The following is a 22452-nucleotide window of genomic DNA, read 5'->3' on the forward strand; positions in this document are numbered from 1 at the left end:
TAGTCATAGCAAAACAAAGCTTTATAGGAAATAGTACTCATTTATATTCGAACTGGTATTTGTTAGTAATCATCGGTATCCTGGAAATGAAAACGACTTGAACTTGGGCTGAGCCCAGAAAGAATTTTAGCTTCAATCACGTTCATCTGCATAGTTAATATCTGTAATCTAGTACAATTGCATAATTTCGGTGCATTTAAATTCCTCATAAGTATTATTGGAGACCCAATTTTCAAGTCCAGTTTACGCGGAGGAAGTCCTGATGTATTCAAAGAATTCAAAAATTCCATTGGAATATCAATAGCATTATCTTGATCAGTCAGATTATCAATAGAAAAATAAGTTTGTTGATGGGCTTGACACATTGAAAGAATTTTATTATTTATGCTTGTAACAGAATCGTTTTCAGGTGCTAAAATCGTTTGTTCGCGTACACAATCATCCGTTTTCTCTAAAAGTTGGGCGACTTGGGGGGTAAACATTAGCTATCAATTCGTCTTGTCAAGTGACGCTAGTTGCAAATGTTGGTTCTATTAGTACTTCACCATCATTATTTAAAATATTTCCATTTCCTATATCCAAAAGAGTTCTTGGAAATGTTGCTGTATTATTATAACCTCTCAAATGTACGCGCATATTTGTGGTCAATTTTAAGAGTTTGACAGCACTTTAGCTAGTGAGCTTTGTTTCGAGATACTACAAAATGGACGCTCTTAGCTTTGCAAATCTAAAGGCAATTTGAAATTTGCGTGAGCGGTTTTTCCATTCTGTAGTAATGTTGCAGGAATCACAGATGATGCTACTGCTAATGCAATTTTCTTGTATTCTAAATAAAGCAATCAAAAGATCCTGAACTTTAAATGTAGGTATAAAATCTTTATCAAGCAGAATTGTTAACACGTATAATATCGAGAAAATGTTTAGAATCTCGATGAGAATGATTCAAAAGACTTTTTAATGGTTTCGGTGGATCAGCAATTTCTGTCAATAAAACTTGTTCCTCCTAAACAGCAGTAACCTTGTGGTTCTTTAGGCTATTTGAATGCAAGACAGAAATTGCACTTGGTATTCATATTTTAACCATCATTAAAATTCCAACATACATTTTGTATTGTTTTGTTTTGTAAGTTTTGTATTGTTTCGTTCCCCAAGTTTTTGCCGCGTAAACCTTGATAGACTCAGATAACGCTTCAAATATCTTAAACTTGCTGCTATGTGCTATACTTTTGTTAGAAAAACATCTTTTCCAATTTGCAATAATTCCACCTTTAGGTAAAGTTAGTTTCTCTCTAAATGATGAATTTCCATGCTCAAATTTTTCGTTAAGTGATCTCCAAGTTATTTGAATTCCGTGAGAACTCCAATGCACTCTCCATTATAGAATCATTTTTCTTTAGCCGAATTGCGGTTTCCTCCTCGTTTCAGAATCAAAATGTTGGACTTATTTAGATTAACCATCAAACTCCAAAGCTGACAATATTGATATAGGTGGTTTATCATTAACTGCAATGATTCAGGCAATAACAGAGAAAAACTCATATTTATTTTGATAGTAACGTCTTAAGTCCATAAAGTCTTTGTGGTCGGTTTTTAACTTAAGACTTTTTAGCTTAACGTCAAAAAAATAAATAATATTGAAATTCAAAGTATTTCAGTTCAGGAAGTTCAAAGTTGCATACCTTATGCAGGATGAATAAATGTTATGTAAATTCTAACTTTAATAGTAAATATGGAATTTTATCTCAACCTTACTTCAATCTATACGGATGAACTTTTTGGTATCTGTGATGACCTGTAGTTAAATACGTTAAATGATGTGATAAAGCATAACTCAGGATTCAACAACGAAATGATGCTTTATAGGCTTGGATCTATTTTTATGATCACTTTCAATTATTTCAATTAAAATAGAGTTTCCAAATTATCATTTTCATTTATCTGGAAATGAAATATTTTTTAATTACATAACTAAAACCTTTATATTTATTAAATTTATATGCGATCGGTAAGGTACCTAATGGAAATATTTGGCAAAACAAAAAATATTTTCGTGAAATCAAGATCAATAAGTGAAAAAATGTATGTTTGACAAATGCATAAGTAAAATTTTTTATTAATAAAAAAGAACAAAATGATCGCAAAGCAACTCTGGGTTGGTTCTGTCTGCAAAGACAGAATCAGCACCCAAACCGAGCCCACAATCCACAAAGAAAAAAAGAAGTACTAAAATTTAAACTTTTGATTTCCAGCGAGGGTCGGCTTTTTTTTCTCTAATCCAGACATTGTGCTAGCTAAACACAAATTTTATTAAAGATACATTTAAAACTACAGGGTTTTCCATTTTCCGGTTTCTAAAGTAAACGTAAATAAAACACTTACAAAATATTTTTGCTCACGATATTTCTTTTTTATTATAAAGTTTGAACGTAACCCCTCTGAATTGACGTTGACAGTCGTTCCATCGTCGTTTTCGAATAGTGAGGTTCATTCACACCTCCGGATCAAAGAGCGCCCCAAGTAGTGACTTTTTGTGGATGTAATGGCCTCTTTTCAATTCGCAGAACCGCAAATACGACAATTTTGTTTATAAACATACCCACCGAGTGAGAAATATGCTTCGTCGTTGAAGAAAATTTTGTTCGAAAAATCGCCGTGCACCGCCAGTCACCGCACCCATTCGACGTATCTACGACGACGTTGTGAATGGTTAGCTGGCTTCAGTTGTTGTATAAGCTGGACTTTATAATATGGATGTAGGTGTAGATCCAAATGAAAAATATGTACGTCATAATGTGCCGTAAAACAGCCCTATTTCTGAGAACGACGAGGAATCGACACATTCGGGTCTTCGGCAACACTCTCACTTACAGAAGCGATATTTTCAGTAGTGCGAACGAAACGATGATGCATAGATGATATAGGTACTTTTGAAACAGACAAATGGATAACCCTTTTATTGGCTCAACTTTCCACTACCGCATCACGAATTTCGACGGTTCATTTATTTGATAGATACGTGCAAATAAATAAACACATTTATTTCTATTTTAAATTAATTTTCGGAGTTCACTTTTTTACATACAAAACACGTAAAAATGGTTGATTTTGACATTTCTTCCATGTTTTTTTTTTAGTGTTGCCATACTTGGCTTTTTTTTGGGGGATTTCTTTGATTTGAGTGCTCAAATGCATAAAGTACTTTGCATATGCCCAAACTTCCCAAGCAGGGGGTTGCAGGGGGCAGCATGCCCCGCCTTACATACCTAGCTGTTAGTACGCCGGCCGTGTTTCAATTCAAAAGAACTTGTTTTCTAAAATACAAAAAAAGGTGGGTTAAGCCCGAAAAAGAAAATATTTTTTTCTATGACTTAAAGGAGTTTCCTCGCCCTAATATTTAAAACATGTTCTATTGAGGCTCATACCTAACTGTAAAAAAAATCAGAATTAAATTCTAGGTGCGGTAATGGAAAGTCACCCCCTTTTATTTAAGCATTTAAAAAAAGTTTCTTGCTGAAGATAGGGTGTTTACCAATATTTTTGATCTACAAGTCGACAAAAGCGCTATCTGTCCGTCAATTCCTGTTTATTTATTCAAAAATGTGCATAAGCCTCCCAGTGATCGATCGTTTATTAAAGGCAACAACCGTTGAACATTTTTTACAGGTAAAGACATTGCACCCTGGAGGCTAACGAATGTGACAATTCGAAACAGACGAAAAAAGAGAAAAACTATTGTGTGTTTACTAGAGTTGGAGTGAATCAGAAAAATCTTATTGCATTTAAGAACATTCAGAAAATGATTGAAGAAAAATTAACCAAAGTATTTATGTACATCAATTTTACGGCTATTACATTTATTTAATGCGTAGTTCTAGCTTATTTTTTTGAAAAGAGTCATTCACAAATAATTTTCTGATTTGTGACTGTTGTAACGGTTTCGGTATGTGGTTAGGTTAATACAAAAAAATAACGAAAATAAATGGAACCCGGGAGGATTTAAACAACTTATTAGAAAATCGAGCCTTTCTCCACTGAATTTCCACAATATAACAAAATCGAAAAACAACAAAGAAGCAAAAAGAGAAACGTCAAAAACATGCTAGGAATATTCTACACCTGCATGTCAAAAACTATTTCTTTCCGTTTTATTTTTGGTTGACTTTTTAACTGCTTGTGCTAAATTTTAAAATTTGACTAAACCATTTTCTTGTGATAAATTGTGAATTTTGAATAAACCACTTTTGCTTGTTTGTATTTCAAACTGGTTGTGCTTTCATTGTTTTTTTTTTTTTTTTTTAATTGTGAACTTGGACCTTTCAAAAAAAAAGTGTACCCATGTAAAAGAACTGCTGCATACCTTCATTTTGCTGTAAGTTTTTTGTATTTTATTAGTTGCACTTTTTATTGCTTTTATTCATATTTATTTGCTTATAATTATATCTATATTATAAAATATATAGTTATTTTTTTCTCAAATTAAATTAAAACCGATGATTTAAATAAGATCTTATCTTTGAAGCAGAATTGAGTTTGTTTTTGTGTAAATTAAAAACAATGTGAAAACTTGTAAGTGTTTCTTAAAAACCTATAGCTTCTTGCTTGTTGCGGCAAAGAAAAGTAAAGTGCTGTGTAAGAAATTTTTTAAATTTTTTGTTTACAAATTATTGTTTAAAAAAATTGTTTAATAAAGTTAATTTAAGTCCATGGTTAGGTTTTGTTGCGGTTTTTAAAGTTACCTTCGACCGCAGAAGGGGGGTTTGATTAAAATATTGTAATTATTTAAAAGCAGAAAATGAAAAATGTCGAGCGTTTTAAAAAAATGCTATTTTAAAATACTTTTACACCCAACTTCAAAAATATGTTTATTTCATTAATGTTTTTGATCAATTACTTGTCGTCTTTATGTATAAAATATCATTCTTAGAATTCGCAGTAAACCGTTCGAAAGATTTTTGAAATAAAAATTGAATGAAATTCATCCACTTTTCTTAAGTCGAAAAAAGTGTTCTATTAAAATATAAAAATTGGAAGCTAAGAAAAAAATGTTTGCAACCATCCACTTCGTAAAATATCCTTGATATGAAAAAATAATATGGGCAATACGTTCATTAAACTTTTGCTGCACATCTCCTTCGAAGTCCATTGGTATTTGGTTCCTTCGGCTCGATTCAAACATTCCTTTCAGAATGCCAAAAGTACAGAAATGTTTATTGATGTTGCCTAGGAGTTGTTTTGACATGCATATTTCTCCATAGCACAGAACTCGTTCTTCTTTATTCAAATAGGTTTTTTTTTAAACAAGATGTTAAAAAAGCTCAGGGGGAAGTAAAAAAAAAATTGAAGTAGCAGGTATATACGACATACATGACGAATTGAACTAGTATAAGTACCTAAGACATGGACTTATCAAGCTCGATCACCATTTCGATCTTGAACAACCTGCCATCGATTTTACTCTCCAGACCGTTCGAATCGAATGTTTCGATGGTAGAATGGATGTATACAATTCTTTCTTCTCTAGGTAGGTAGACCCCTAAAACGAGATGTTAAAAGAGCTCTGATATTGGTTTTTACCCTACGGACCGACCAAAATGTTTCCGGCTTTGTACGTCTTGCGGTCCATCCCGATACAAATGTATAAGCTCCTAGACCATGAATATGATTTTTAATAATCTGAAGGAGACAGTGAGATTGGGTAAAAATAAAATCTGCTGAACTTTATTTTTACCCAATGCGAGAATATTTAATCCTTAGAAAATACAACCATATAGCTAAAATCTGTAAAAGTGTTATATCTTTTATTTAATTCTGTCTTCTTTTTCTCAATGTTTTTTGCTTTTTCAAAATTTTTCTACATTCTTAGTGAGCATGTATCCGCCATAATTCAAATCAATTTTTAGGCTTTGAATTTGGCTTGATTCAGTTTGAAATTGTTGCTAAAATTAGTTTTGAGCTGTTGAGTTAAATAAGTTCGTCTAACCAACACTTCTTTTTGTGGTTAACTAACCTTTAGGCAGGTAAAAACGGCTCAACGACCGTCACCAAATTTTGGAAAACACAAACAAAATACAACGTATGTACACATACATATATATGTATATATTTTATTTTAGATTAAATTCAAAATAGTGGTAGATAAAAGAACTTTAATGTTGCTGAACTTTAAACAAATGACAATTAGTTTGTCAAATGCTTTTTCAACAATATGGCCATAATTTCGTAGAATAGTTTTTTTGTTACCAACATTATTAAAATTCAAAGAATAGAACTCAAACATTTTTCATAATGTGCTCACATAATTTTTACAGTTTAGAGGGTAAAGAAAAAAATTACGACCTTTAAGATCGTTTTCAAACCAAAACCTTCCTCTCGTCACATACATATATAAAATACTCTAAAAGTACTCTACAACTCACGATTTCTATTTTGTACTCCAAAGAAATATTACTTATTTCTTTAACCAATTTGACAAGTAAACTTTTACACAAATTATCAAACGGAATTGTGCAAAAAATGGATAAATCATTGAGTAATAAAATTCAGCTTTTATTTTGACATATGTAAGTAGGCTTGTATTGATACTTAGGGACATTTTTCTTGACTAACTTTCCAGTCATCTTTCCAATAAAGTTGCCTTAACTGAAAGGAAATTTTTTTGACAGCTGGCCAATTAGATACCAGAAACCTCCCTTACTTTCAGGTCCCTTATGTTGTCTGAACATGCCCACCCTAACCATCCCTGTGTTGCTGGGATGGAGAGGACCTACAGTTTTAATGCCGATTCCGAGCGGTGTATTCGAAAAAGCACTTTTTATGACAAGAATTACTCTTAAAGGTTTTGACAATTCCTCGCAAGAGGTAGTACCCATGAAAAAAACAAAAAAACACAAGCTCTCAAAAAGAGGTCGAAAATTAACTCAAAAGAATTAATGCTTGCAACACTTCTTGTGATGGCCATTTTAATAATGTAGTGTTTCACACACAATGTCAACGTCCATACTTTATAATTAAAAATGAAATGTCATGAACATAAGTTATGTTATATGTGTTTTATTTGCGTTTACTTTTGAAACCGGAAAAAAGTATAACTCTGCATATTTCAGCAAGCCTCTGACTGATAAAGTTCACGAAATTCTTGGATAAATCTTCAGTAAGGTAATAGGTATGCCTACATATTTGATGTCTTCTTAAATCAATATCATAATGTAGTTGTTATATTTTTATTTTCACTTCAATTCACACATAATTAATAATTAAGTGTCAGTCATAAAATATTTATTTTTCTTGTTTTAGTTTAATCTTGACCCATAAAACATAAACAGCTTGACACATCCATTATTTTATGCATAGATACGTATATTTTCATAGAAAATACATTCAACCAAAATATAAGTATAAATGTATGTACGAACAATATTAATTTAAAAATAAATAAATAAAAAACAACAAAATAAAGTATAATGCCCAATTGCCTGTATTTATTTATTTTTTATATTTATAAATGCGTGTGCCTATCCACCATAAAAACCATCATACATCGTACATACAAGACACATTCAAGCTGTGAAGGTAGTCGCACTAAATTTTGATAGCTTCAATTTACTTGACAATGACGTCAATATTGTCCCTGTGGCTTTTTCAATTTTTGCTCATTCTTAAATATTTTATCATTAAATATATATGTACGTAAAATTTTTGTCAACACTCACTCTGCGTCGCTTCGTCAACGGCAACAGTACATATGCATTTAATCAAAGGCCAATACCATCTCTTTCGGTGCGGCCGGGGGCGGCGGCGATGCGATGGTGGTGTTGCGACGATGAATTGCGTCAAAAAGCAAAAAGACGTTACAATGTATATTTTATTACCGATGCTTGTATCCGTATTATAGCTTAAGGATATGGCAATAACAATTACCTATGCATTTTATGATGATAAGGACGTCATAAAAAGTATAAGCCCCACATTATTTTTCGCTAAGCTTTATATGGTGTTAGTATAGCCTGTAGACTTTAGTTAAGAACAAAGGTTTGACACAACATAATTATTGTAATTGAAATTCACATATAACCTGACTATATCATTGTGTTTGGACCGATAGGTCGTTAACATCGCTTCAGACTCCTTAATTAAATACGATACCTGATGAATACATTGAACCTGTAGGGTTGCCATCATTTTTGCAACACAATACAAATAAGCCTGTCCTCCCTCATTTGTAATGTGCTTGAACTTTAAATCCTCTTGCTCTCATTACAAATTTGCTATCCAAAATAAACATATTTACATAGAAAAGAAAAAAATAAGAATTTTAAAATTTTATAACCCCTCTCTCGTTCCAGCATCGGGAAAAAAGTTGAAAACAAACAAATTTGCGCGAAGTGAACATAAAGTTCCTAAATCAAATGAAAAGCATAATAAAATTTAGATTTGAAAGATTTATCCAAACTTTGAAATAGTGATTCAAATCACCGATGGTGTTAGTTGTGGCTTTAAGGCCGAAGTTCTAAAAACAAATAAATCTACAAAGGAGAATTGTTCCTATATTGCTGTTGTTATCTTAGGTACCATCGCCAAATTCATGGCCATAATTGACCTCAGCAGGACAAGGTCAGAATATTGTTTACAAAAAATTATAACAAAATAAATAAATACATAAAAACATCAGCTTCACAAAACAACATAACAAAATCATTTGTTTAAAAGAGAAAGATAAAGATTTTTTTTTATTTTTTCGCTAAATATAAATGTTAAAACCTAAAAATAAACTTTCATTTCACTAAATTATACTCGTACTCAGAGCGTGCTTAAGGTAGGTATGAAAGAGACACATCACAAAAACAACAGAGTAATATTCAAAGCTTTTCTGTCCTTGCTGCTGTCAAGTGCCATCCACCCGCACAGCAACATTATGGTGACAGAGCACCGCATTTCTCTCTGAAGCAAAAAAAAAGAAGCAGGATAATAGTTTGGGTATTGGTGTTCTCCTTTTTTATTTGGAGGGAGGAAGATATGGGACCTTAACAGTGAGTGCTTTGCTTTGCTTTAGGTGTGTACTTGACCTTAAGAAGCTTAGCATCATAAAATTTGTTTTTCTATGTATATATATGTGTGTGTATTTTTGCGCTGCTGTTTTTTCACTAGAATCAACATCTCTCTAGAGGACTCCAGGAAGCCAAAAATAACCCTCTCATGCCCAAAATGTTTTATTTCAAGGACATTTTCTACACCTTTTCTGATTGATAAGCTTTTTATTTAGAGCAGGTTTGTATATTTTCTCTTGGATTTTGATCTCTGTATCACCCACAAATTTTGTTTTATAGACAATAACATCGAAAGATGCAAAAAGGACTTTAAACAAATTGACTGGGCATTTTTTGCTATTAAATACAACAAATGTGAAAATTTAAGGTGACCCTAACTAACTAATAACGGTAATGGCTTTAATTATTATTTATGTTATAAAATATAATGTAATACTTAATAAGTATACTTTAAAAACAAAATCAATTAACGTTTTTTTAATATAAATAAAAAAACTGAAAAAAAAAATACCTTTTATCTCGAATATTTTTCGAACACAAAAAAAATTAACTCCAGAATAATTGTTTGCAAGGAAAAGAACAACGTTTTTGACATTGGTAAAATGTTTAGAAAAATCGAAACTGTTTTCATACAAAGAATAAAAATTTATTTTTGACTGGAACATCTTGGTAAAAACTATAGATATTGCCTATGCAATAGTTTTATGTTATGTTTTCAACAAGTTTTAGAAAAATCCAATCTAATTTTTTTTTTATTTGTTTATAACCACAAAAATCTGCAAAATACTCAAAATTGGTAAAAACTGACGTTAGATTCGGGAATCGATGAAGGTACTGATTTCAAATTTTTTTTCATTCTATGCAAAATTTTGCTGTCAATGTAGAAAATATATACATAGGTACTTCCAAATAAAATACACGACTGTATCTGCTCCTGTATCCAAAGTGTTGAAAATAGTACCTTAAATTCAAGATTTAAAAATATACCTGCAAAATAAGTTTGTCTTCAAAAATTTAATTTCCATTTGATATCTCAAAAAACCTAAATTTTTCGGAATCAGGAAATTGAATATTTTTGGTATTCAGTTATTTAGAATATATATTAATATATTAAATTGAATTAAGAATGCTGCTATAATTTATAAGAAAATGTTTTCGACTGAAAATGTCAATAACAAAAACAGATATTGAAATTAAAGTTATTTTAATTTTATGATTTTTTATACTCAATCCTTTACATCTTTTTTTACAAAACACGAAAACGTACAAAAAATAATAATAAACTGATAAAAATCTATTAAAAGAAGACATTCACTTCAAATTTTTATCTCACACAAAATATTATAATTAATATTTATTTTATAATAATCGACAGCCGGACATGGATGGGGAGTTATCAGTGTGGGCCGCTTCCAATCCTTTTTGTTCTGGTACAATTGTCCTGCTAAATCGTGTTACAATTGTTCTTTTCTGAGGCGTCTTCTAATAAATGTGTCTCCTTCCCACTTGACGATTCGAAAAAGCCAGAAAAATGAAAGATAATTATTAAAGCATTCGATTTAGCTAACATTTGATTTAATCAGGAAAATATATGTAAAATATGTTGATTAAAGAAACACAATTAACAAACAAAAAATTCCTTCAAGTGGTAACCATATGTCTACAACATTTTGTCCGTCGCCTTGCTTGAGAGTCGACAAACAACATACACGACATCAACAATACATCAGTACCTAGTCTAGAAGCTAGAATATTAGGAGAAGAGCCAACAATGGAACAAGCCGCTGGAGCTTTCGTTCTCAGCATCATTTTTGTCGGTTGTTCCTACGACACAACGAGAGAGCCAAGAGAGCCATTTTTTCTCCGTAAAATTGCAAAATATCATCGTATGGGATTGGGACTACTGGGTCTGGCTACCTTCGCCAACACGACTGTTTGCTTGAGCACTATGTTGCTGGCCGTTTATTCAAAAAGATACTTATAAAAACGTGAGATTCGAATAATTCGGTGGCATTAAGTTTAGACGCATCCTCTGGATCTCATCTCTGTTTCTATCGCTGTATAACTCTGTTCTCTATATTTTGTTCTATGATTTTTTAAATTGTTATTTTCCTTTACTCTGCGAGAACATAACTATACTTGCTTTAAACTTTTATTCCTCAAGGATAATTGTGAATTTAAAAAAAATTAAACTTAATTACTGTTGAGTTTTTATATCTGTATACTTAATTATTGGATATCTTACGGATTAGTCTGTGAATCAATTGAAACTAAGATATCTTCTATCGGAAATGTGAAGAGACTGTTTAAATTGAATCTATATTCGCTAAAAATTTAAAGTGTCAAGAGTGAAATATTGTGTTTGATTATTTTAAATTAAAATTGTGGTGACAAGGTTCCCAGGATATATACAAACACCTTCATACTGCAGGAATATTGAGTTTGGTAACTCATCATCTATTTTCTTTTTCGAAAATTGGATTTGTAATCACAAGTGTTGTTCCAGACACCCGCCGGCTTTTTATTGCTCGATCCTCATGGGGAGCCTAGGTAAGCTCTTCTATCCCTTCTTTTTGTCCTTGCATATATATGTACATATAAGTAACCTCCTTCTATCATCAGCATGTGCTTGATGTGCATATTGTGCAAAGTGTATGTTATTTTTGAAACAAAGAACATTTCTATTTTGAGTCTTGATGCGATGAGAAAAGCTTCAAAAGTGTCATAAATGTTATTTCATTCTCAGGTGTTACATTTTGCGCGCCATTAAGGCAAAGCACTCGCCTTATGTAGGTTTCTTACAAAAGGTTAAGGTGGAAGAGATTATTACATATAGAGAATGACAGAGGATGTTAGACTAAAGAAGACTAAAGTGTCATGTAGGATGTAAAAAAGGTGTCCTTTATATCAACATATACGAGATTATAATTGGATTGCAAAGTAAGAATAAAAATAAATTGAGTTTTTTAAGACTAAACAAAAAATCCATTCCTGCCTTAACTTACATATCTTCAATATTTAGGTATACCTACTCCTCTATGGTATAAACATATAATATTTTATGTAAATTAATTCTTTTTAACTCATTTTAATTAATTTTTAGCGACTCGAGAGAAACTAATCCTCTGCATATATAGAAAGTCAAAAAAGGATTGAATTTGTTTTTGTTTTCTTTTTTTTGTTATACTCAGGGTTGCTATTTAAAAAAATCAATGTTGAGAGCAAAACAAAAATAACTCCCTCAGTTTTTATCCCAAATAAAAAAAGTATATAGGATCATTTAAGAAATCATAGAGATCATAGAGAGGACTCCGACTGAGAATCACAACAAGTTTATTGTGTTTTTCTTTTTTATTTTTTATTAGAATCCTTAGAAAATCCTAGTTAGAGAAATGGAGTTAATAATCAAGATTAGGAATACCATTATGTTAGGCTTGTCAGGCTGGCAGTTATACCCAAAATTAAATAAAGGGAGGGGTATAATTCAATTAGTTTGAATGTTCAATTTTATGACAGATACATTTTTTGATGCAATCGCTTTAAACTTAAAAGGAATTTGGGTAGTTGTAAAGTTAAAAATATATACATTTTTAATTCTCTAATAATGATTTGATTTATATTCAGGCTCTTACTTTTTTTAAATTATTTCTGTGACTTTAAGGGAATAATAGAGAATAGGTATAGTTTTAAAAACTTAAAAACCAAATTTTAAAATCAAAAAAGCTTGTTTTTTTAGATTTCGAAAAAGAATATGTTTATAGCTTGATACAATACAATTAATGTCGTTATTGTTAAAATCAATCTTAAAAAAATATTTCTGTAAATACGTACAGTTGCCTGCCAAAGTCTACGTATGACCTATTTGTATGCAGTTTGGTTACTTTGAAATAAAATTAAATAAAGTTGATGATATAGTTACGTTTACACTGTTTATTTGTTGACATTACAAAAATAAACATATTTTTTTAAGACTTTCAACCTGCATTAACCAAAAACTTCGTTGTGCCACACCGGGCATCTTAAAAGCTTGTAATCATCTCAACATCTCGGCATCGAAGATTCAGCAGAAACAATATTCTGGTATTTGTCTTCAAGTCGTTATCTAAGGCACTACAAATGTCATTTTTTCTGTTCTTCAATTGAAAATCTAATAGATAGATAGAAACATAGATAGATTTTTATTTGCTTGCAGTTATTTGTACAATTTCATTAACAATCTTTTAAGCATGATTTTGCTGTCTGCCTGATTGACAACGTTTTAACTGTATTAAAGTTTTGTAATTAATTAGGATGCAGTTGTGTTAACTAAAAATGTTCATTTTGCTTCTATAAATAAGTGCTGTTTTGAAATATATAAGCATTTTAGACACATCGTACTTCATTTGAGAGAGATAAAGTTTCGTTTTCTGATAAAAAGTCTCTACCAAGTACATTTCTTCTAGTTTCTCTCAGGACTGGACACCTTCTGACAAAATGAAAAATATCCTCTCGCTCAGCCATATTGCAAATATCACATAGCAGTGGAAGATCTTCGCGATGTGGAACGTAATTTATGTTTAGTAGTTTAACTCTTAGCCGAAACATGTTGGAGATTTACTCTACAGTATTTATGTCCTGAAAGTAGTTTCTTTCATTAAGATTATAATTCAGCCTGCTATAGATCATCCGATGAAATGAGCTGTTTTCAGTGAACACATTTTTAAAATGTTCATCCAAACGCCTAATTACCTGATACAGTGACGATTTCCATGTACTCTGTTCACTGAGATTTAAAGTTACACCTGTATCTTCTACTTCCACTTCCACTCTTTAATTTATATAATTATATTCAGTACTTTCAGAGTGTAATTGTTTTGCAGCATGTAGTTTTGGGTGCATGAAGGAAGGCGGAATGTTCGTTTTAAAATTTCTTTGCTCCCCACACTTAGGCTGCGTAAAACAGGATCGATTGGGATACTGCTTCGAAAACTTTATATTTACTTCTTTTTGTTGTTGAAACATTCTTTCTATGACACGTTAATCGCGGTTTTAGCCTTAAGATATTTTTCGTAGAGGTGTTTATCTATACATAAGTTTTGGGTAAAATGTACTCCTAAGTATTTGTATTCTTTCACTCTTTCTATGTTCTCAATGTTGAAGTACCATTGTTCACTTGAGCTTAACCTTCTTCCACCTTTCTTGATAACCATGACTTTCTATTTGTTTAGGTTCACTACCAAGCTCCATCGGCTACAGTATTCCGAAAGCCGTTTTATCATAAGCAGTAAGGATTGATGTGAGTTTGCCAGCAAGACTATATCATCTGCGAAGAGTAACGCTACCTCATATCTAACACCTCCTGGTAATGCGTCAGTGATGTCATTTATAAATAGTGCGAACAAGCAAGGACTGAGGGCACAGCCCTGTCTTACTCCCGATTACGTCTGAAACCATTCAGATACCAGCTTTCCATTTCATACCGCTGCTCTCGTGTCTAATATTGTGACGATGTGTAGACTGATCGTAAAGCATTATATCGAAGCTAATGTTGAATAATAAGAGTCCTTTGTTTTGTATCAGTCTTGAAGGCTTTAAACTTAAAAAAAAACAATAAATTTTGATAATAAGTGTCAGTTCTTGTTTTGCTTATAGATAATATTTGATATTTAGTAGAAAAAAAAAAATTTGTATACTGATCACATTTCTGATTCTATCGCTCATGTTCCGAATTTCGATCGAAAGTGAATTAAAATCACTTTTCAATTTCATCCATCATCCATTTTTATTTTGTTTCTGAAGTAAAATGCTTGCTGTTGTGAAGATGGATGCAATATTATTGGCAATTTTAAGTGAAAGAAAGGAACGGAATTCAAGAGAAAAAATAAGAAGACAAATTTTTTCGAGACAAATTAAATATATTGGATTTACATGACAGAATGTGTGTAAAAATTTTGTAGAATTGTTTTCTTTTAAGCTTTTATTGTAAGTTTAGATTAAGCAAAGACGCTTTTTTATGTGTTCTAAGGGAAATAAAACCTTTTATAATATCTTCATCGATTTCTTCAATTCATAAACTTGCTGAAACCCTCAGATTTTTAACAGAAGGAAGCTATCAAAGATCAATTCACAGCAATAAAAAATGTGATTTGAATGCGTTCAAAAAATAGAACAAACCGAAATACAGAACATCCATTTGCATGTTCGAAAATCCAATTCACTATAACGAATTGTGGAACACCCCAATTCACTTTCGTAAAGTGTTTTCACAATAGGTGATATACAGAACATGGGCATATTTGTTATACTCGTAAAGTTAAATACTGATATTTTTCTCGATAAATTGATTTAAATTTAATCTTACAAAGCAAACGCATGGTTGTAAGCATACGATTTTTCCCATTATTTCACTATAAAAAACATTCACACACGACAATTAGTGTTTGTGGACCTCATGCGTTTCAACGTTAGTGTAATAAGGTAAACTCCACTGTAAATAAATCAATTTTTGTTTCAGTGCTTTAAAGTGTGTTCTATCTTTCCCTTACGCCTTAAATTATCGATGATTTTTGCTGTTAGTTTTTACAAAATTAATTCGTTTTGTTTAACTGCAATAGCACCTTTCTTGATGGCTTGGCGTAAATGTCAGCCTACTACAGAGTGTGAAAAACTTTTCTAGAACTTGAGCGCACAAAATCTCGATGTTAATCTTTTGATGACATAAAAGGTTGACCTTTAGCTTTCCTAACCAAAGAACTCCATTTCTAGCAGTTATCTTAGACGGATCATCTTCTAGTGTTTTTAGATTTTTCTATTTTTGGAACTTTGTACTTCCGCGAATAGTATTAGTCCACGATTAAAAATGTTACCTAACTTTTTTAACGAAATAAGACTTGTAAGAGTGAAATGTTATTATTAATATTAATAACTTTATGGCACATACCGCGTGTGTGCTCGTAAAATACTGCATTAAATAGTTATATTGCAATATCTTATTGCACAAGAACAACTTAAGTTTTTCGAGAAAGGAAAGAATATTTCATATAAAAATAAAACATCATAAAAAACGACACGATCAGAATCTTAAGTTCAATTGAAAAGAAAGGACTATTGCTATTATTTTGGCCACACTATTTTTTTTGAAGTAAATTTTATGAAATATTTTTCGGAAACAAATTATTTTTTTATAAAGTTATCGGCAGCAAAAATTATACTCTAAAGTGGTAAAATTGGTGAAAGGAAGATAACTGATATACGTAATTATAAAATAACATTTAAAATTTTAGCCACCTGCCACATTGTGTTTATAAATAATTCTTATTTTTATTTAAGTTATGTTTCTTTCTGCTTTTTTAATATTATTGACAGTTCGTAAGTGTTTTTATATGAATGAACTTAACATACAAGACCGAAATTGAAGCTTTTTTAAGTATTATTTTATATTTAGTTCAATGACCCATAATTAAAGTTATCTCAAGTACTTTTAAATCTTTATCTATATATTTTAATTAAAAAATTACTTGATTTATTAGGCCTCTTAAATTGGGCTTATTCTTAACCCTACATAAAAGACAAATAAAAAACAAATCTTGTATATTAGGATCATATAGATGATTTTCATTGTATTGTTTTTCTTTTCAAGATTTAGTACACAAGGAAGCTATAATATTGCTATTAAAAATAGATTTTTTTATAACCCATACAATTAACAAAAATAGAAAATTATACATACTAATAAAATACGTTTTAGTATAAAATACTAAACAAAAAAATAGGCCACATTATTTTTGGTTTTTTGAATTTATTTCCTCACATAAATTGTATAGAAAGATCCAAAAATTGTTGTCTAGCCGCTCTTGAGTACCAAGTTCTTTGTTTTCCTTTTGAATTTTATTTACTTATAAACAAATCATTAAAGCATATACGCTTTCTTTTAAACTATAAATATATTATTTTGATTTTTAATTTTAACTTTAAGATTTCTTTGAAAGTAATTATTGTGTGCATGAAAGAAATTGTGTACAATAGTCACTTAAATGTTAAAAAATCATACATTACAAATGACGAATTGTTATTAGAAAATGGGTATATATTTATTTATTATTTTAAGAATATTAATGCATCCTATGTTGATACATTTTTTTTAACTTTTAATAGAAACTAGGCCCTAGTTCACACAGGACTGTAGCGCCACCTTAAGTAATAGAAACTAGAGCATACAGCAATAAATCACTATTGGCCAACAAAAAACTACTTTTGCCAGATACTTTTCAATGATTTTTTAAACTAATTGTTAATACAATTTATATGGAGTTAACTTATACAAGTCAAACAGTTCTTGGAACATTCTTAAAAGAGATGTTTATTTTATATCCACCTTAAAAATTGTTTTACCAAATATTTATAAAAATATAAACTAACACGTAGCAGATGAAATTCATTTTTTTTAAAACTGCTTTTGAAAGAAGACAAAAGAATGGCTTTAACGTCTTTAATATTAGGGTTTGGTTGCACTTAATCATTATTTTAACAAACTACTCTACAATTCGTCTAGCTTCTAATTAGTAGACCATATTAAAAGGGTATGGTACCAAATGGCAGACAACTATACAATGCTTTAATAATATATACCTATTGCATAGAGTTGCAAAAGAGTGACTTGTGAATTTATAAAGATTGAACTCCTAAGTAAGTTAGTGACTTAAAATTAGTCAGTCAGTCAGTTAGTGACTTAAAGTTTAAATCACAAGCTTTTGAGTGATTTATGAAACACTTAATGATTATTAATTCAAAAAATCGCAGACTTGCTAAACCTTGTCCTTGAACTTTTTCTTAAAAATGTGAATTCTAGAATTTATCTGCTTATGATTTCGTTGTTACAAAGTAGTGCAAAATTGTGCGTGATCATTTACTAATTTAGATTAGACTATTAAAGATTTATTTCATTTTCAAAATATCAATTAACATTTATTTAAATACAAACATTTGTTAAGCATAGCTTTGCCGTCCGCCCGATTGACATAATTTGAACAAAGTTAATGACAGTTTAAATTAAAGAGATAGATACAATTTAAAAAAAGAGGCTGGGATGCGACCCACACTGATAACTTCCCATCCCGTCTGCCGATATTTTTTATATAAAAAAACAGTTAAGTTTGAAAATCTAGTTTTTTTAAATAGATTTTTAGTCGAAAACACATTTTTAACCAATTTAAGTAGCATTTCTAAAATTTGTACAAATTTTATAAATGAAATTAATTTGAGAGATATCAAGAACCGAACATCATTTTTTACCAAATTTGCGAATTTTTTTTTGCAGAATTTATTTTTTTATGAAAAAATGGACTGTTGATTTTTTATAAAAAAAACTACTGAATATCGAAAATAGTATTTTCTGTGAAATAAAAAAGTTTGAAGACAATGGCGCAAAATTTTAAACAACCTATTATTTTAGCACGATACTAGTTAACAATTTACTATATACATAGTAATCTACTAACTTTTCACTAATTTTAAACACTTTTTATTGTTTTGCTAACTAGTATCATGCTAAAACCATTTTATTAAAAAAAAAAAACATGAACACATCTAAATAATGACAGATTGTGGAGCAAACAAAACAAACATACCTTAATATTTTTGCAAATGTCAAAGTGACAACATTGAATTTGTATTTTCTTTTTTCATTTTGTTTTCATAGCTCGCCGTGGTTTATTTATTTATTTATATTTTTTCGTTTTTCTGAATTAACTTGCAATTTATAAAAGATTGAAATAAAATAACAAGATGTTGCGATTGGCATTAACTGTGCCTTTGAGGCTTACACAACAAATTAAATCCGAACTTCAAAACAATGCTGGCTTTGTGAAGAAACAATTTGTCCGTGAATTCTCTCGGGATTTAAGGCGACAATTGTTCCAAATGTTGGAGTCATGAAGAGACCCACGAGATCTTGCAACGATATCTATAATTCTGCATTTATGATCCGTTACAATTTTGACATTTAATGAATAATAACCTTTAAGAAATTAATAGTGTTTTGTACATGGACCAAATGACTATCGATTTTTTTTAGTTAGGAATGTAATATCTACCTTTTCTATTTATGTAGTGGCCAGCCATAATAGGTCCCACAATCCTAGCTGGTCGCTTGATTTGCACATGAGTGCAATCGATTGCACCTATGACTTTTGGGAACCTGGCGATATTGTAAAATCCGGATTTGATGTCATTCAACTCCGCAGGGGAAGATGGGAACTGTATAAAGTGTGGAAGTAGTGAAGCAATTCTTTTTGCGATGTTTTTAATTATTTTTCCCACTGTGGACTGCACCATTCCATGTAATGCTCCTAAAGTATTCGAAAAGTTGTGCATGTTTACACGTTTGTTGACTAGTAATAGAAAAGTTTATTTACCAACATCAGATTGATGGACATTTCTTCCAAAAAAGTGTAACGTAACTAGAACTTGCAAATCTGGAGAAATAGGTAGCCCACGGTTTGTAATAGGGTCTTGGATGTCAAGATTTTCAACCAAGAACCGAACAGTTGTTTTATCAAATCTATACCTGGAGTAAAATTCACCATCGTCCAGCTCTTCAAGAGGATTTGCTCGAGTTTTAAAACTTTTAACTTTCCTACACAACACTGAATCCTTAAACATTTCAAAATCTTCTTCTTCCGAAAACATTTTAAATTAATTTACTTTTTATGATATGTATAAATAAATTTTATTTCACAATTTATTAATTTTAAAACACTGTCACATTTGAGAAAAATGACAAGAAAAATCTGTATGACATAGATTTAATACGATACTAAAAAGATAAAGTAGCCATTTGGTGATTTTAACTTTAGTAAAATGTTAAGAAGATAGTACGATACTAAACTCGTTTAAAATTATCAAAATCCTTTTTTTAACCTAGTATCATACTAAAAATGATTTAACATCGTACTAAATCGTCTAAAATTTTGCGCCAATATTTTTAATTTTAATTTTTTACAAAATTTTAGTATTGTTTTATTGTTTGGTTATTATTTTTGTAAAAAACTGTCAATCCGATTTTTCTCAAAATTTTTGCTAATGTTCATAAACAATATTTCTTCTTAGTTAAAATTAGTTGGAAGGCATAATCTCAAATTAAAAATATATTTGAGTCGAAAATCAATTTTTACCAACTTTTGTTAAATTTTCTTGTAAGTTTTTTTTTAAACTGTCAATTCGATTTTTCTCAACTGTACCGAATATTGAAAACAATATTTCTTGTAAGATCAAATACATTGGAAGCCATAATCTCAAATTTTTGAAAAGATATTTGAGTCAAAATTCAATTTTTACCAGCTTTGAGTAATGTTTTTTATAGGTTTTTATTTTTTATAAAAAACGCTGTCAATTTTTCACAAAATCTTACCAAATCTTAAAAACATTACTTTTCGTTGCACAAAATTGATTTGGAGATAAAATCATTTTGTATTCGTAAAATGTTCGAGGTGAAAATTTTTTTTCATTTTTTTTTTTGATTTATAAAAAACCGTTAATTGGATTTTTTTTTCATAAAATGTACTTGTTTTGTATCACGTTACAATATATTATATACAATTTAATTCAAGTCTTTAGTGTTTTTGGTTCATGAGATATTTAGGATTCACCAAAATTTTTATCTTTTTTTTTTAACTGCTATCGTAAAAAAACCACCCACTCAATTTTCTTTCTGCCTTCTTATCTGTATAACAAAATTTATTTGAAGTCGATATTTCTTCTAGTTCTTGAGCTATTGACGACGAAAAAAACGTTGGGAACGTACGGACGTACGAATGTACGTACACACGCACGCACAAGCCTTGAAAATTCGAGATATGTCAAAATTTTCAATTTGACAAATCGGACCCATTACAATAACTTCCTATTGGAAGTTAACAAGAAAAAAAGCGAAATATAGAAAAGTTAATATAATGCTTTGTATATTTTTATATTTGGATTCTATAGGACATGGCTTTTTGATAGTGAGTACAGCTGTGTTATATTGCCGCGATCGCAGTTAAGAACAGCTATTACCTCTGCATCGCTTAATACATCACTACCAAGGAAGGTCCTTCACACTTCTTTCAGGATTGAACACTCCGATGAAATGCATAATATCTTCTCCCACCGACATGTTGCAAAGCGTGCAAATTTTTGGAAGATCGTCTCGGTGAGGCATGAAGTTCAATTTTAATAACTCTCCTCTTATCTTTAATAAAGCCGTTATTAACTTTTGGATATAATCAATCCTAAAATATTTGATTTCACAAAGATTGTGTTGAAGAACGCTGTATGTGGCTATTTTTCGTCTAACTTGGCGATGTGATCATATAGTGCATTTTTGAAATATCTTGCATTGCATGACTCCACGTTAAGGGTTCATATCACAATATTCAGTCAGTTCCTTTAATTTCTTGAACTTTAGACTCCTTTTGAATAGTATAAAGAGCTACAACTTTTAGCAATCTTCGATTAGGCATGTTAAAAGCTCTCAAACAATAGTCAATATGTAGCTCAAGCGTTTTATATTTACTGTGCATCAGTTTAATAAAGAAATCACTCAAATCAGTGCATTGTAAATTATAATGTCTGTAAAATAAACATAGCTATGGAAATGTCTACAATCACGAAATCAAATTTTTCAATAACTGCTAGTGGTTTATTTTTCAATCCTAAAATTCTAAATTAATTATGATTGACATAAATGTCATAACAAAATATGTTGGTCCTCAATCTACACTTATCACAAAAATGTTGATTATTTTTACAAAATTGGAAAAACAAATTGTTAATAAAATTCCACGAAAAAATGCAAAATAAATATGATAGATCTAAAAATACATAGACCAATGTTATACGCAAACATATATGCATTTTTCTTATAGTCCTTAGACAACATTCTCAAATCGTCAATTAAATTCATTTTTTTTTAAATTCGATTAACCTGTCATCGTATTTTTGCATGAAAAAGAATTAACATATTTTCACTTTCCACACCATTCATCTATCATGGTGGTCTCTCAAATGAAGAAAAAAAATAATAATAAATTTACGAAAAATAAAAAAGCAAACAAACTAAAATTATCGCTCTTCAATGATCTTTAATTTTGATTCTTAAATTTATGATTATTATCATAATTTAACAAATATTTTTCCCAGAAAAAATATACCATGGAAATAATCACATTTATCGACAAGTTACTTTGACGTACGTAAACGTTGTGTTTTTTGTTGAAAATTTTAAATGCGAAAATTTTAAGTAAATAAATTATTTTATAAAAAAATAATTTATCACATACAATATGCGAGCACATGTTGCATGTGTTGGATATTAATTTAATATAAAATACAATTGAACAAAAAGGTGTTATTGTACTTATAGAAGTCAAAATAATCACATGACAGCAACATG

General features: G+C 30.2%; 2 protein-coding genes and 1 long non-coding RNA gene across 3 annotated transcripts in view; 2 read left to right on the plus strand and 1 right to left on the minus strand.

The window, feature by feature from the left end:
* Positions 1 to 8805: 8805 nt before the first annotated feature.
* Positions 8806 to 9443, plus strand: LOC129943150 (uncharacterized). The gene is made up of 3 exons (XR_008781171.1): positions 8806 to 9026; positions 9145 to 9264; positions 9324 to 9443. It is a non-coding gene; the product is annotated as an uncharacterized LOC129943150 (long non-coding RNA).
* Positions 9444 to 10985: 1542 nt separating this feature from the next.
* The window catches only part of LOC129941536 (serine/threonine-protein kinase meng-po), a 39577-nt gene continuing 28110 nt past the window's right edge, over positions 10986 to 22452 (plus strand). Inside the window, exon 1 of the mRNA XM_056050208.1 lies at positions 10986 to 11594. Coding sequence (XP_055906183.1) covers positions 11582 to 11594 — 13 coding nt within the window. The 5' untranslated portion in view covers positions 10986 to 11581. The remainder of the gene's footprint in view (positions 11595 to 22452) is intronic.
* Positions 19082 to 20001, minus strand: LOC129941537 (putative nuclease HARBI1). Its single transcript, XM_056050209.1, has 2 exons — positions 19436 to 20001; positions 19082 to 19369 (listed from the first exon to the last, which is right to left on the minus strand). The coding sequence occupies exons 1-2, from the start codon at positions 19707 to 19709 to the stop codon at positions 19092 to 19094; spliced, it is 552 nt and encodes a 183-aa protein (XP_055906184.1). The 5' UTR covers positions 19710 to 20001; the 3' UTR covers positions 19082 to 19091.

The sequence above is a fragment of the Eupeodes corollae genome, chromosome 1, assembly GCF_945859685.1.
Source record: "Eupeodes corollae chromosome 1, idEupCoro1.1, whole genome shotgun sequence".
Classification (NCBI taxonomy): Eukaryota; Metazoa; Arthropoda; class Insecta; order Diptera; family Syrphidae; genus Eupeodes; species Eupeodes corollae.

What these genes read in the sequence shown, in the direction of transcription:
- LOC129941537 (XM_056050209.1), bottom strand. Translation starts at nt 19,709, where the DNA reads ATGTTTTCGGAAGAAGAAGATTTTGAAATGTTTAAGGATTCAGTGTTG. An exon ending in TGTCCATCAATCTGATGTTG is followed by an intron (nt 19,370 to 19,435) that starts GTAAATAAACTT and finishes CGAATACTTTAG; the next exon opens with GAGCATTACATGGAATGGTG.